At 36.9% G+C, this 16,114-nt stretch overlaps 1 protein-coding gene across 13 annotated transcripts in view; it reads right to left on the reverse strand.

Moving 5' to 3' along the window:
- Positions 1-16,114, reverse strand: part of GLIS3 (GLIS family zinc finger 3) — a 465,077-nt gene that overhangs the window by 112,091 nt on the left and 336,872 nt on the right. For all 13 annotated transcript variants that reach the window (XM_037798109.1, XM_037798114.1, XM_037798121.1 and 10 more), the window contains one exon: positions 2,149-2,310. In XM_037798109.1, the coding sequence (XP_037654037.1) occupies positions 2,149-2,310 (162 nt within the window). The remainder of the gene's footprint in view (positions 1-2,148; positions 2,311-16,114) is intronic.

Consider the following 16,114-nt stretch of genomic DNA (forward strand, 5'->3'; position numbering starts at 1 on the left):
GGACCAGCAGGCCAAAATGGCACCATCAAGGGCTAGCCCAAATGACATTGGTGGACTGGTCATATTATCTTAGATTACCTAAACTTTAAATGGCTTGCTATGCTTTATCAAACTATATTTTTCATTATTTTCCATCTGTACTGTAGAATATTTTCCCTTTTAAGATGATAATAGAGAAATGAATTAAACTTTTCAGGGTAAGAATTGTGAACTCAGTAATCTTTGGGAAAACCATTCTCCTATGAGTAAAGAAGTTATCCATTTAGTTGAAGAAATAGGCTTTATCCAAAATTCTGGCAGCATTACCACAAAGAGTGCTTATTGAAAGGTAATACAGACCTAAATTTAAACCATAGACTTCTTAAAGCAACTACAGCTTGCTTTATAAAACAAATGTTTAATTTCTATATAATTTTAAAAGAGCTTAGCAGTTTATTAAATACAGTAAAAAATTAAACAGGAGGTAGTTTGATCTTAACAGAGAAATGATGGATCAAAAGATTTAATAGAGAAATAATTTTTTCAAAAAAATAAAAATAACTAAGTTTAAAAAGCTATTGCATTGAGTTAATGAAATTATTGGGTAGCTTTCCTCAAGTTTTAAAGAGAGAATTTTTTAAAATTCCAAAATGGTTATGGAAAACGCTCTTAGTTTGATTAGCTAAAATTAGCTCTAAGCAAAGAAGGGTATAGTAGAACCATAACACTTAGCCTCACAATAGTTCTTTTAAACTACAGATAACTAGCTAGAGTCGAAGCAATTTCTCAAGACAATCTTGTCTCCTGAATGCTCATTCTTCCATGAGAAAAGTTTAATGACAAATTCGAAAATGTATTGGATTTTGCCAGGACCACATCATTCTCGACAAAACAAAATAGGGCATTATAGCATAAATTTATTATTTTTACCTTCCAAAATCCTGTTCATTCATCAAATTTATTCATATAATATTCTGTTGGTCTTGAAATCACTAAATTCACTTCAGTTGGAACAGAAAAGTGTCCATTCTACACATATATTGCTCTAATTATATTTCTGATATTTACTAGGCAAATCTCTATAAACCATCAGCTTTATGTATATTATGAGATAATTCTGTTTAGAAAGGTTATGTGACATATAGCTAAAATGACTTCTATCAATATTACTAATAGAGACTAATATAAAATTTAATAAATATGTCAACTATAACATCAGAAGAATCTTAAATATGCATGAGAAGGTGTGTAGAAATAACAGTATCTTTTCTAAATTCAAACTCTGGTGTAGTTTAATAATAGACATCAGAATGTTAATGCTGAAAAAGTACTGTCATGAATACATTATTTGCAAGAATGTGGGATAAGAGATCTGTTGTATGTATAATACATTTATCCTGGTGGCTTTGTTAAGTGAAATGAAATTACATATAGACTACCTGGCTTTATGTAAGGAAAATAGCACCAAAACCTAAGAAAAGCAAAAGAAAACTATCAGCATAATTGAGAAAATAAAAGAGGCCTAGAAAATGCATTTGTAAAAGTGCAAAATGATGCAGCATGAAGAGAATCAAGGGTATAATAATGAAAAGCAATGGTTTCCTTAGGGTTTATGTCAAAGAATAGGTGGCTGTTAACACATAGGAAATATTATGAAATTGAACCCTTGGGAATGATTCACTGATTCTTTTTAGAATGCCTGAAGGTGAAAATACCAGCAGTTTCCAAAGCAAATGGCTGGAGTCATTCTTAAAAACCATGTCAGCCATAAAGTTCTTATATCAAGAAGAAAAGAACAGGGTTTAAGAACCAAAAAAAGCCTCATTTTTGTAGCAATGGTATATATTATCAATTTCAGTATATCTTGATATTGAATACTTATTTTAGTGCCCAATCTCTAGTGGTTACTTTCCCCTAAACTGCCTTTGCTATATAACACCTTTGTCCCAAGCAGTTGCAATATTTAGGATGACCTGTGATCACAGAGAAATGGGGAAACAGCCAGCCATGGCCCCTCCTGGCCCTGTACCAGGCTTCTCTGCTGCCCTGGGCACTGTCCTTGTAATGTGCAGACAAGAAAGCAAATGCCTTCACCATCCCACCATCAAACGGGCACTTCCTCACACCATGGGTTGGGGCTGGAAGTTGCAAAGTTCCTGCCATTCTTACAGTGTCCAGATGTGTCCGCTGGTGTTTGGCCCGGTCGCTGGAGTTACTGAACGCCTTCTGACAGCCTGGGTGCTGGCATAAATACGGCTTCTCTCCCGTGTGGCTCCGCAAGTGAATCTTGAGATTCTCGAGCCTTGAAAAGGCCTTCTTGCAACCCTCAAACTATAAAAGAAAACAATTTTTGGTTGTTGAAAGGCTCTTGAATGCTTTAGTGTGAGGCAACGGGGAAAAAAATGCCCTTAGTTTGTACTTAGTCTAAAACAGTAAAATAAAATGAAATCCAAACAGTAACAAATATTGCTTCTAAAAATATCCATATATTTATGTTAACTGCATTTCTCCACTGAATATACATGCCATTTTCTGTACCAGATTTGGGTTCCAAACTGATTTCTCTGATTACTTATGTCAGAGAAAATTTGCTGTGAGCCATCTGGCTCCGTTAATAAAAATACAGTTATGCGTGTCTCAAAGATTTATTAAAAAATTAACACAGTTTTCCATTTCCAAATTGGTGTAAAGTGAAGGAACCAGGAAGGAAGAAACTTTTTGACAACTAATAAACTAACAAGAAAATAAGAGTAATGTATGAGAAAAAAAAAAGATAAACTGAAAATCCAAGGGCCCAAGATGACAAAAGGTAACTATTAGATCTAAATGATCATAAACTTCCTTAACTATATTTTCAGAGGTTTTTCAACTCCAAAAAGAGTCACTTTGTTAAGATATAAGGTGATGCCAAGACTAATGAGATAAAGTGGGTTTTTTTGTTTTTATTTTTTATTTTTATAAATTGTTACCAAATTCATAAATAAAAGAATTGAAAATGAAAGGCTGAAGATTTCAATAGATGCTTCAATGGTTTCTCCAAAATACTTACTGATAGTGATATTTACCTAATGTCTTTTGTGGGTAAAATATCAATTACCATTATAGGATCAAGGTGATTCTTATCCTTGAAGTGACAATCTAATAAAGAAAATGTGTTAGAGAAAGTATAAATTGAAACATAAAGATGAGAAGGGGATTTATCTTTTAACTCTCTCTTTGGTGCTAAGCCCCAAAATATTGATGTTACTTAGACATTTTTAATCTCATTTGAGTTCCCATTGGAAGGAAAACTTAGAAATATGGGGGAAAAAAAAACAAACAAACCTACCCAAAACAAAGCATAATATATTTAAAGCGGTTAAGAAAGCTAATTTCTTAGAAAGATGTATAGGTGTGCAAGTAGGTAGTACAGAATGCAGGGGAAGAAAGTAATTCCAAGATGTTTTCCATTCAAAATTAGTGGGTATACCTTGACCTCACTGAAGAAATTTCATAAAACTCCTGGTTCTCTTATTTATTACAGTAGATGGAGGAGGAATTTATTCATAAACAATTGATATGGCGCTGACCAGGTATTGTTTATTCTAACTTTCATCTTTAAATAAAGGATGAACTAAGTGGAAGGAATAATCAAACATGCCAAAACTCCATCTATTTAAGTTGTCCAGATTTTGCATGCTGGAGTATTTTAAGAAATTTATGAAAGTTGCACTTATTTTTGATTGAGAGTTATACATGTTTCACAGACATATGTTGGTTTATTTTAATTTTGATATTTTGCTTAAAATAATTTTGGTGTTTTCCTGATTTCTATTTCACATAAAATAAATTTAGCCTGAACAGAAGACAATTGCTGACGAAGCCAACTACTTTTTCAACAGAGTGAAAGGCATATAATGCTGTGTTGCTTTTGGCAGAAGGGCTAGAGAGAGAGCAGAGGTAAGCAGTTCATTTCCTCAATTTTTTTTCAAGTGGGTCTCAATTTGAAGAAAAAAGGCTCAAAGTCAACCCCCAATTCATGGTTAAAAGGCCCCTGCTGACCAAGCCTCTATTTTTAAGGTTCCCTCTGAATGATGACTCAGAGCAAACTCCTGGAGCTCAGTTTATTTAACTTGGAATCACCTGGTGGACCACACTTCGGTCTGAAATGAGTCTGTGTAGTTTTGGACATGCCAAGCCTGTAGCCTAGTTCCTAGCAAGGCTTTTTTGTACAGTGGATTCCATACTGGGGCCAGCTCCAAAGTTGCATACCAAGATCGGGGCAGGCCCCAGTACCTACTCTGTCCATAGCCACCCCAGACCTCTGTCAGAAAGAAGGCTGGATTGTTTTGGCACCAACATGGGAGTACAGCACCTCATTACAATAGATAAATGAGGTTTCTGTGAGTACCATACTAAAGACCACTGGGTCTACCACAGAGTAAGATTCTAAGTTCTCTTACACGTCCTAGAACAAATTCAAATTGTCCATTTGATCAGAAATAAACTCAATGAATACTAGCATTTCTAAGGTCTTTCCAGTCAAATGTCCAGCAAAATGTCCAATTAAATGTCAGCTCATTGCCATTATTACTTGCTGCATTCCAAGCAAATTGGTAAAATCACATTTTAGAATATCTTGACCATATTTATGGAGAAAATATGAACATTCAGAGTGAAAATGACAACAAAAAGATACTCTATAAAGTAATGAAAACCCGAGTCATAGCACATATTTCCTTTGCAACAACAACAGAATGCCAAAAGACAATAGAGCAGCATTACAGCATTTTCAGGAGAAAGAGATTGAACTAAGGGTTTTGACTCCACTGAGCTGTATGAAAGACAGGAGAAAAGCAATTTCATGTGTGCAAGGCTCAGAATACACACCACTCCCTCTTTGTTGTTGAAGAAATTCACGTGAAGAAACTATGAAGGAATACAATAGAGATCAGGCACCAAAGAGCTGACAAATGGCTCTGTGCGGGGGTCTAACACCCAACTCATCCCATGAGTGTGGAGGGCACAACATCTGATTGAATTTACCACACTAATGATCTCACAAAACTAGAAGGAAGTGCTGTTCATTTCTCCAATGGCACCCATGAAACTTGAAAGCAAACCATTTTATAATGAATCATTGTCATTCGTTGTGGGAATAACCCTGTAATTCCATACAAGAATTTCCTCTCCCTTAGGCAGTTTTACCCCTGGATTCGTGTGTTCAATGAAATGCAAATACATTAAAAATAAACTAACATATAGGTAGGCCTACAAAAGGTTGTTACAAAATAGACCAAAACTGGATTCTTTGGGTATTTGGATGAATGATTTTCCTTCTTACCATTTTTTTCATGTTTTCCACATCTTTAATGAGTGTGTCCCATCCTGTAAATGAACATCTCAGCATAGGGAAGCAAGGAGTATTATGAGGAGAGATTTCTTGGGTGTGGCCAGATGCTTTCTTACCAAGTTTCCTAAAGAGCAAGGTCCTGGGATCTAAGGACCAAATTGTCACCTGACTGCTTGTGTCACTGCCACCAACCAACCCTCACATAAAATCTCACTGGGTCCTCTCCTTCCTGGACTGGCTGTGGAACCATGAACCCAAGGGTCCAGTGACACACAACTGGATCACCAAGCCTGGGATTGTCTATGGTTCAGAAACAGGCTGTACACAGGAAGGCAGGAGAAAACCAACAAGTAAACCAATAAACCCTCAGTATCTAAGGGTGAAGCAGAAGGAGGAAAAATAATACAAAAGAGAGACAAATGCAGGGTGGCCATGTTGGGGGTGGGTGATGGGAAAGGGTGTATATACACTGAGTGTTTATTCTGCACCAAGCTCCATGCTAAATATATTCACCTATGTAAGTGATTTTATTTAAATAGTATTCCCCTCCCCCGCCCACCCCCCAATGAGTGAGCCCTATGAACATAGCATGATGTGTTAGACATTGGGAGGAACTAGATGAATAAAACTCAAATGCTACTCAGGTGAAGATGGAAGCCAGATCAATGAATATGGCTGGCAGGTGTCATACTGATAAACTCTGAGCAATGGTTTTCAAACCTCTGGTTCCCAGATCACCACCAGCCACATCACCTGGGAACTCGTCAGAAATACAAATTGTCTGGTCCTACTGCAGATCTGCTGATCAGAACCCCGGGGATTCTGAATTTTACAAGCCCTCCAGGAGATTCTGATGTGGGAGTTGATGAGTTAGGGAATGCCATTCACATGGTTATCATGGTTGGTTTATAGATTTTGTACAAAAATTTTCTTAAGGAAGTGTCTTGCAGAATTCACCCATTTCTAATTCAGACAAGGGTCACATTGACTAGCGTCAGCCCCAGAGTGAAGAAAGTACAGCTCCATTCCAAGGTGGGGCATCGCTATCTGCATTCACTCAGCAAGGGGACACAACCCTAGAATGCCGTTCTCTTTGACAGGTACTAGAGACTGTTTAATCTTCCAACTGTTTTAATCTTATGGTAGGCAGATGTCTGGTTTTGAAATAGGTATGTCCCCAAGTTTCCTCAGTGGCCTCCTGACCAAGAAGACATCATGAATTTCCACTGCCCAATACAACCCCCTGCTGAGAAAAAGCACTGAAAGGGAGCCATCATTCTCCGTTTGCACAGTAAGTGTCTCTACAGAAACTACAAGAACGCTGCATGAAACTGTAAGTGACAGAACTTTAGATCTCATGGGTTTTGAAAATACTGAATTGCATGAAGCCTCTCTGTGATAAAAATCTCTTTAACTCTGAAGCTGTTTTCAAATAACAAACTTTAATTAAAAGTATAAGTTGCCTCAAACCAAGAGAACCTTAGCTTGCGCCACTTTGCTAATTTAGGAGATCATTTCATATTTAAAGAATCACAACTGGACTATAATCATCATCTCTCTATATTGGCTTGATTGTGGATTGTTGACATTAAGTGGCATTGAGATGACCTTTGAAATATTACTTTCCCTTTCTATTAGAGGCTTTTGTGTAAGGTTCTGGAAATGAAAGGCTCATTAGATGCCATTAAAATAGGATTTATTCCATATGTATAACCAATAATCAAGTAGAATATTACTCTCTCCCCTAATCAGCTACTTAGAGTGCTGAGAAGCGTAAGTTCATATTCAAAGCAGTAACAACAGCAAACCTCTCCTGATCAGGTTTCTATATCATCACTAATGTCAACAAAACCCAAACAAAAAGGAGTCTATGATGCTGGACATATTTTTTAAAAATATACGTTTGATTTCAATTAAGCTCAGTGTTTATGAGCGTTGGAGGTACATGCTTTTACGATTTCATCAGTCAAGACCAATTAATCCCATTAGTCATGGCTGATGCTGTGATATGCTGTGCAGCACTGGGGATTGACTGATGAATTACATGCTAGTTTACATCTCCACACACAGTCCAAAGACTGCAGAGATGAAAGGCACTGGTGGAAAGGTCAGCAAATATGTCTAAGGCTGTGGATACAAAGCAACTTCCACAGTAAGTCCGAGAGTTCAAGTCTGTTTGCATTAGGGCATACCTTCAAAAGGTATAATTGAAAGATTGCTTCTCCCATGGCTCAGAAACAGAGGGCCAAAAGCCAAGGGCCACCTCACATACCTGAGAGGAGGTAAGAAATCTGGCACAGGTATTCGGCTGAGATTTAGTTCTAGAAGTCTCCTTTCTAGGGCAGTGCTTCCCAACTCTATGTCCACATGAGCCACCTTAGGAACTTGTTAAAAGGCACATTCTGATACAGTCGGTCTGGGGTAGAGCCTGAGGTCCTATATTTCTAACAATCACCCAGGTAATACTTCCAAATATTAAATGTTTGAAGACTATATTTTGAGAAGCAAGTTTCTAGGGCTTAGTAAACAAACCTGATGTTGAAAATGCACAGTTTGGTGGGATTAAAAAGGAAGAAGAAGAAATCAAATTAAGAACCAGAGAAAGAATAAAAGAATAAAGAAAGGGCTTGCCTTTGATGAGCCAATCTGTGGCAGCTTTGTCTTTAGAGTAGAGAACAGTACAATCTAATTTTAAAATTTAAGTTGGGAAGATAACAGAAAGTGTTGTCTGGGGGAAAAAAAAAGGCAGAAGAGAAGTCAGAAAAAAAAGGACAAAGAACCAAAACAGAAAGATTGCAAAAGCACATTGGGGCCATCTGATTTTGTTTCTCGTTCAGTTTAATTTGCATTTGGACATATGGCTCGCCTCGTGCTACTCTGTGGTTCTGTTCCCAGTGCATCCTTTTTAGCACTGGATGCTCCAGCAAATCTTAATATTTACCACATCAGTTTGTAGGAAGTGTTACATAAAAGGAGAAAAAGGAAATAATTTAAATATTTTGAGGCTTTTAAAAAGTATCTCGTTCATGAATTCATTACTCTGAGTGATAAAGAGTTTCTCTGGTTCTGGATTTCATTCAGGCTAAGAATCCCACAGTGAGGATAATTCCCCATGTTCTTGCTTTCTGATTCACTCAGGTTTTCAGTTCAATAACAGAACAATATATCTGTGACCTTCTGTGTTTCCTTTGGATTGCTAAAAGGTAACATCTAATTTAATAACATTTCAAAGCTTTCTTAAGCTCAGGGAAATGGCGCACACCAAACTGATGTTCCAAAGATCCCAAGTATCTAAACAGAAGTGCACGTTCATTTCCTATGGCAGGATTCGAGGTTTCCATGCCCCTCAGTGTGGCAAGAGGGAAGAAGCCCTGACACCTTGGCCTCCTTGGTCAACCACTTTAGAGCAAGCCAAGCACATCTGGTATTTTGAAGTAGAATACAGTCCCTCAGTGATCCCAATTTTCTGAAAGTATTAAAAGTTTTGTAGAATTAATATAAAACCCTTTCTGTAATGTTCTCCTAAATTGTAATAAAGGAACCCCAGTTACTGTGTTTTTCCTTATAATTCTGTGTACAAAATGAAACCATAAACTCGCTCATAAATACAACTTCCTGGCTTGTTGTGCTTCTTGGTTTTGATTAATAAATCTGTATAAAACAAAGTTTACCTAAATGGGAAGTAGGTATGCATTTTGTTTTTGTTGGAGGCAAATCACTGCTTTTTAACATTTTGGGTCATAGGTAGCAGTAGATGTTGATTCTTTAAAGGGTACTCTAAGTGAGGTTGCAAAATAAAGGAATATTTAACTTAAAAAAAACAAAAACAGAAAACTATTTTTGAGAATCCACATGATGATGTAGAGGGAAGTATGTTATTTCTGTGCCAACATCTGAACCATATAAAATTTTTATTGAAATTATCAAGTGTCTGGTTTATAATAATTGAAAGGAGCTGGGGACAAATGGAACATCATCATGGGCATTATATTCATAACCAGGAAAGAGAATATACCACAGTGCAACACTGATAATTAAGACATATCATATGGCCCTCTCCAGCTAGTCAACAAATATAAGGTATCATATATTATTTATGCTGTGACAATACAGTGTCAGAAAACTATGTTTTAAAAGCAAATAGCTATTTCTGTGAGGGGAATAAATAATCAAACTAGTTGTCTTGGGTTGTGCAAACACAACAATAAGGTAGTTGTCTGATTTTTTTGTTGTTTTATTAGTATATTTAAATCTGTGAATATACATCCACTAAAGCATGTATACTTCAGGGGTTTCTGGTCAGACCTCAATAAATGCATTTAATTACATACCAGTAAAGCAAATCTATGACCACATAATTAGTCTTCTATAAATATACATAAAAGAAGTCAACTTACTTAATTTTTTGCATACCTGTGTTTCTGACTACCACATAGCTAGCTGTAATATACATATGTTCACAAAAGCACAATATTTCTATGAAGTATATATAAAGCACACAAATAAAAGGTATCTTCAGGTGGTGTACTACTCTAAATTAAATGAAACAATTCTTTCAATTTCTATATCCTATGTAACCAATTCTCTACCCCACAAGTGGACCATGTGTGTACTGAGTTTCGTCCATACTCTGAACTTTAATTATCAGGCTCTGTGGATGACACAAAAGAAACATCAGGCTCTACCCTACCTTTGCTGCACTCACAGTACATTTCAGGAGCTAGTCATGTACTTAAATGTGGAATCTGCTCAAATACCCTCAAATTACTTTCTTCATACTAAAGGTGAGGTGACGTTAGGGAGATGAGGAAACTGAGAGCAGCTGGAGGAAGCATTCAGGTTTTAGGGAATATGTTTGCATTTAAAAAAAAAATGTCAGACACATTATCTAAAACTCAAGTTTCTCCAAACTCTCTGGCTCAGAAATATACTTTCGAGTTTTACAAGACAGATGAAGTGAAAAAGAACTAAGGAAATAAAGAAAGAAGCGGAAAAAACTGAAAGAAAGGGAAAGAGGGACCACCACAGATCAAAGAAAAGAAAGACAAGACAGTCCCAGAGAGCCTTAGCATGAATATGATTAACCCTGTCCCCTCTTCTCCTTCCATCTCTCCCTCCCGTGCTGCAATTCAGCTGAGCTGTAGTTACCTAAATTAGACAGCGAGCTTCTTTTTGTTTCCGTGCCTGCCTCTGCAAGTGCTACTTCCTTTGCCTGGTGATGTCCTATTGACCGGTAGCTCCATGTCTACTCCTCCGTGAATTAGCCTTCCCTTAATTCTTTCACCAAGGCACAATGGATCACTCCCCACACATGCTCACCACACCTCACCCATTGCCTCCCTATCCACATGGCAGGACATTAGTTCAACTATCTCCCTCACTAGGCTGTGAGCTTTATGTGGACAAGGTACTGGGTCTTATTAATTTTTTTTTTTTTCCTTAAGAGAAGTTGAGGGTTTACAGAACAATCATGAATAAAATACAGGATTCCCATATACCACATTATTAACACCTTGCATTGGTGCGGCATATTTGTGACAACTGATGAAAGCAAATTTTTATAATTGTATTATTAACTAGCTTATGGTTTAACTTAGGGTTCAATGTTTGTGTTGTGCATTTCCATGGATTTTTTTTTCAAGATTCTAGCACTAAAACTTCCCCTTTGACCCTCATTCAAATACATACTTCAATGCTCTTAATTACATTCACGATGTGCTACCATCACCACCGTCCATTATCAAAAATTTTCCATTGTTCCAAGCATAAACTCTGTAAATTTTAAGCCTTAACTCCTTATTCTGTATCCCATACTCCATCCCCTGGTAACCATATTCTAGGTTCTGACTCTGTGAGTTTGCTTATCCTAATTATTTCATATCAGTGAGATCACACATTTGTCTGTTCGTGTCTGGCTTATTACACTCAACATGAAGTTTTCAAGGCCCTTCCATGTTGTCGCATGTATTGGAACCTGATTCATTTTTATGGTTGAATAATATTTCATTACATGGTGTATACTACATTTTGTCATCGGTTAGTAGACATCTGGGTTCTGTGCATCTTTTGGTTACTGCGAATAATGATGCTATGAACATTGATATGCAAATATCTGTTTGAGTCCCTGCTTTCAAATTTTTGGGGTATATACCTAGATGCATGATTGCTGGGTCATATGGTAATTCTATACTTAACTTTTTGAGGAACTGCCAAACTGTCTTCCACAGTTGCTGTACCATTTTACCCTCTCACCAACAATGAATGAGTGTTCCTATTTCTCCACATTCTCTCCAATACTTGTTATTTTCCATTTTGTTGTTGTTGTTGTTTTTTAAATAGTAGCCATCCTAGTGGGTAGGAGATGGTATCTCATTGCATTTGCATTTCCTGAATGGCTGATGATGTTCAGCATCTTTTTACGTGTTTTTTGTCTATTTGTATATCTTCTTTGGAGAAAGGTCTATTCAAGTCTTTTGCCCATTTTTAAATTGGGTTGTCTGTCTTTTTGTTGTTAAGTTGAAGGATTTCTTTATATATATTGGATGTTAAACTTTGATCAGATATATGGTTCCAAAATATTTTCTCGCATTGTGTAGGTTTCCTTTGAGGAAGAGAAGTTTTTAATTTTGATGAATGTTCTAGTTTGCTAATGCTGCAGAATGCAAAACACCAGAGATGGATTGGCTTTTATAAAAAGGGGGTTTATTTGGCTACACAGTTACAGTCTTAAGGCCATAAAGTGTCCAAGGTAACACATCAGAATCAGGTACCTTCACTGGAGGATGGCCAATGGCGTCCGGAAAACCTCTGTTAGCTGGGAAGGCACGTGGCTGGCGTCTGCTCCAAAGTTCTGGTTGCAAAATGGCTTTCGCCCAGGACGTTCCTCTCTAGCAAGCTTGCTCCTCTTCAAAACGTCACTCAAAGCTGCACTGAGTTCCTTCTCTTTGAGTCAGCTCATTTATATGGCTCCACTGATCAAGGTCCACCCTAAATGGGTGGGGCCACACCTCCATGGAAATATCCCATCAGTTATCATCTACAGTTGGGTGGGGTGCATCTCCATGCAAACAACCTAATCCAAACGTTCCAACTTAATCCCCACTATTATGTCTGCCCCACAAGATTGCATCAAAGAACATGGCTTTTTCTGGGGGACATAATACATTCAAACCGGCACAACGAAGTCCCATTTATTTATTCTTTCTTTTGTTGCTTGTGCTTTGGGTGTGAAATCTAAGAAACTATTGCCCAACACAAGGTCCTGAAGATGCTTGCCTATGTTTTATTCTAGGAGTTTGATAGTTCTGGCTCTTATATTCATGTCTTTGATCCATTTTGAGTTGATGTTGATATACGGTGTGAGACAGAGGTTTATCTTCAATTTTTGCAAATAAGATCCAATTTTGCCAGCACCATTTGTTGAAAATGATCCTTCCCCAATTGAGTGATCTCTACCCCCTTGTCAAAAATCAGTCGGCCATAAATGTGAAGGTTGATTTCTGAATCCTCAATTCAATTTCATTGGTCTTATATGTCTGTCCTTGTGCTAGTACCATGCTGTTTTGATTACTGTGGCTTTGTAATAAGTTTTAAGATCAGGTAGTGTGAGTCCTCCAAATCAGTTCTTGTTTTTCAAGATGACTTTGGCTATTCAGGGCCCTTACCCTTCCATAAAAATTTGATCACTGGCATTTCCATTTCTGCAAAGAAGGCTTTGGAATTTTGATTAGGATTGTGTTGAATCTGTAAATTGCTTTAGCTAGAATATATATCGTGACAATATTTAGTGTTCCAATGCATGAACATGGAATGTCCTTCCATTTTAGGTCTTCTTTGACTTCTTTTAGCAATGTTTTATAGTTTTCTCTGTACAAGTCCTTTACATCCTTGGTTAAACCTATTCCTTAGATACTTGACTCTTTAAGTCTTTATGGTTAGATTTATTCCTAGATATATGATTCTTTTAGTTGCTATTGAAAACGTAATTTTTTTCTTGATTTTTTTTCTCCCTATTGCTCATTGCTAATGTATAGAAACACTACTGATTTGGGGGGGGGGGGTTTGCTCTTATACCCCACTGCTTTGTTGAATTCATTTATTAGCTCTAGGGCTTTTATTGTGGATTTTTCAGGAGTTTCAATATATAGGATCATGTCATTTGCAAACAGGGAAAGTTTTACTTCTTCCTCTCCAATCTGGATGTCTTTTATTTCTTTTTCTTGCCTAACTGCTTTAGCTAGAACTTCCAGTACAATGTTGAATAACAGTGGTGACAGTGGGCATCCGTGCCTTGTTCCTGATCTTAAAGGGAAGGCTTTCAGTCTTTCACCATTAAGTATGACATTAGCTGTGGATTTTTCATATATGCCCTTCATTATGTTGAGGAAGTTTCCTTTCATTCCTAGTGTTCTAAGTGTTTTTATTGGTAAGAGAACCAGATTTTGTCAAATGCCCTTTCTGCATCGAGACAATCATGTGTTTTTTCCCTTCATTCTGTTAATGAGTTTGTTCTAATTTGCTAATGCTGCTGGAATGCAAAACACCAGAGATGGATTGGCTTTTAAAAAAAGAGGGTTTATTTGGTTACACAGTTACAGTCTTAAGGCCATAAAGTGTCCAAGGTAACACATCAGTAATCGGGTACCTTCACTGGAGGATGGCCTATGGTGTCTGGAAAACCTCTGTTACCTGGGAAGGCACGTGGCTGGCGTCTGCTCCAAAGTTCTGGTTTCAAAATGGCTTTCTCCAAGGACATTCCTCTCTAGGCTGTAGTTCCTCAAAAATGTCACTCTTAGTTGCACTTGGGGTATTTGTCCTCTCTCAGCTTCTCTGGAGCAAGAGTCTGCTTTCAACGGCCGTCTTCAAACTGTCTCTCATCTGCAGCTCCTGTGCTTTCTTCAAAGTGTCCCTCTTAGCTGTAGCTCCTCTTCAAAACATCACTCACAGCTGCACTGAGTTCCTTCTGTTGTGTCAGCTCATTTATATGGCTCCACTGATCAACTTAGACCCACCCCGAATGGGTGGAGCAACACCTCCATGGAAATTATCCAATCAGAGTCATCACTCACAGCTGGGTGGGGCACATTCCAAAGAAACACACAAAGAATTACAATCTAATCAGCACTGATAACGTCTGCCCACACAAGATTACATCAAAGATAATGGCATTTGGAGGACACAATATATTCAAACTGGCACAGAGTTGTATTACATTTATTGATTTTCTTATGTTGAACCACCCTTGCATACCTGGATAAATCCCACTTAATCATGGTGTATAATTCTTTTAATATGCTGTTGGACTTGGTTTACTAGTATTTTGTTGTGGAATTTTGCATTTATACTCGTATGGGATATTGGTCTGTAGTTTTCTTTTCTTGTGGTATGTTTATCTGGATTTGGTATTAGGGTGATGTTGGCCTCATAGAATGAGTTAAGAAGTGTCCCCTCCTCTTCATATTTTTGGAAGAGTTGGAGAAGGATTGTTGTTAATTCTTCCTAATGTTTGGTAAAATTCCACTGTGAAGCTATCTAGTCCTCAGATTTTCTTTGTTGGGTGTTTTATTACTGATTCAATCTCTTTAGACGTTTTTGGCTTATTTTGGTCATCTATTTCTTCCTGAGTCAGTGAGGTAATTTCTAGTAATTTGTATTTTTCATGTAAGTTATCTAATTTGTTGACATGGAGTTGATCATAGCATTCTCTTATAGACCATTTTATTTCTGTGGGATCGGTAGTAATGTTTCCCTTTTTACTTTTGATTTTAATCATTGTGTCCTTTCTCTTTTTTTCTTTGTTAGTCTAGCTAAAGGTTTGTTAACTTTACTGATCTTTTCAAAGAACCAACTTCTGTTGATTCTCTGTTGTTGTATATTCTCTAATTTATCTCCATTTTTATCTTTGTTATTTCCTTCCTTCTGCTTGCATTGGGTTTGGTTTGCTCTTCTTTTCTAGTTTTTCCAGATTTGAAAGATTTGAAATCTTTCTTCTATTTTAATGTAAGCCTTTAGAACTATAAATTTCCCTCTCAGCACTGCCTTTGATGCACCCCGCAAGTTTTGATATGTTGTAATTTCATTTTCATTCATCTCAAGATATTTCCTAATTTCCCCTGTGATTTCCTCTTTAGCCCATTGTTTGTTTAAGGGTAGGTTGCTTAATTTCCACATATTTGGGAATTTTACAGTTCTTCTGTTATTGATTTATAGCTTCATTTCACTGTGGTAGGAGAAGATGCATTATATGATTTCAAAACGTTTAAATGTATTGAGACTTGTGAGCTAACATATGGTCTATCCTGGGAAATGAACCATGTGCAATAGAGAGGAAGATGTGTTCTGCTGCTTTTGTGTGAAGTATTCTATCTATCTATCTATCTATCTATCTATCTATCTATCTATCTATCTATGTCAGGTATAGTTGGTTTATAGTATTGTTCCAGTCTTCTGTTTCCTTACTGATTTTATATTTAGATGTTCTACGCGTTATTGCAAGTGGTATATTGATGTTTTCTACTATCAATATAAAACCATCTATGTCTCCCTTCAAATTTGTCAATATTTGCACCATATATTTTGGGGCTCTGCCATTAGGTGCATATACATTTATGATTGTTACATCTTGTTGAATTGATACCTTTATCAGTATATATTCATCCTTTTTTATCTTTCATAACTGTTTTTGACTTAAAGTCTATTTTATCTGATATGAGTATAACTAACCCAGCTTTCTTTTGGTTATTAATAGCATGGTATATTTTTTTCCCCATCCTTTCACATGCAATCTCCTCGTGTCTTTGAAAT

Source organism: Choloepus didactylus, chromosome 10, assembly GCF_015220235.1.
Source record: "Choloepus didactylus isolate mChoDid1 chromosome 10, mChoDid1.pri, whole genome shotgun sequence".
NCBI classification, from domain to species: domain Eukaryota; kingdom Metazoa; phylum Chordata; class Mammalia; order Pilosa; family Megalonychidae; genus Choloepus; species Choloepus didactylus.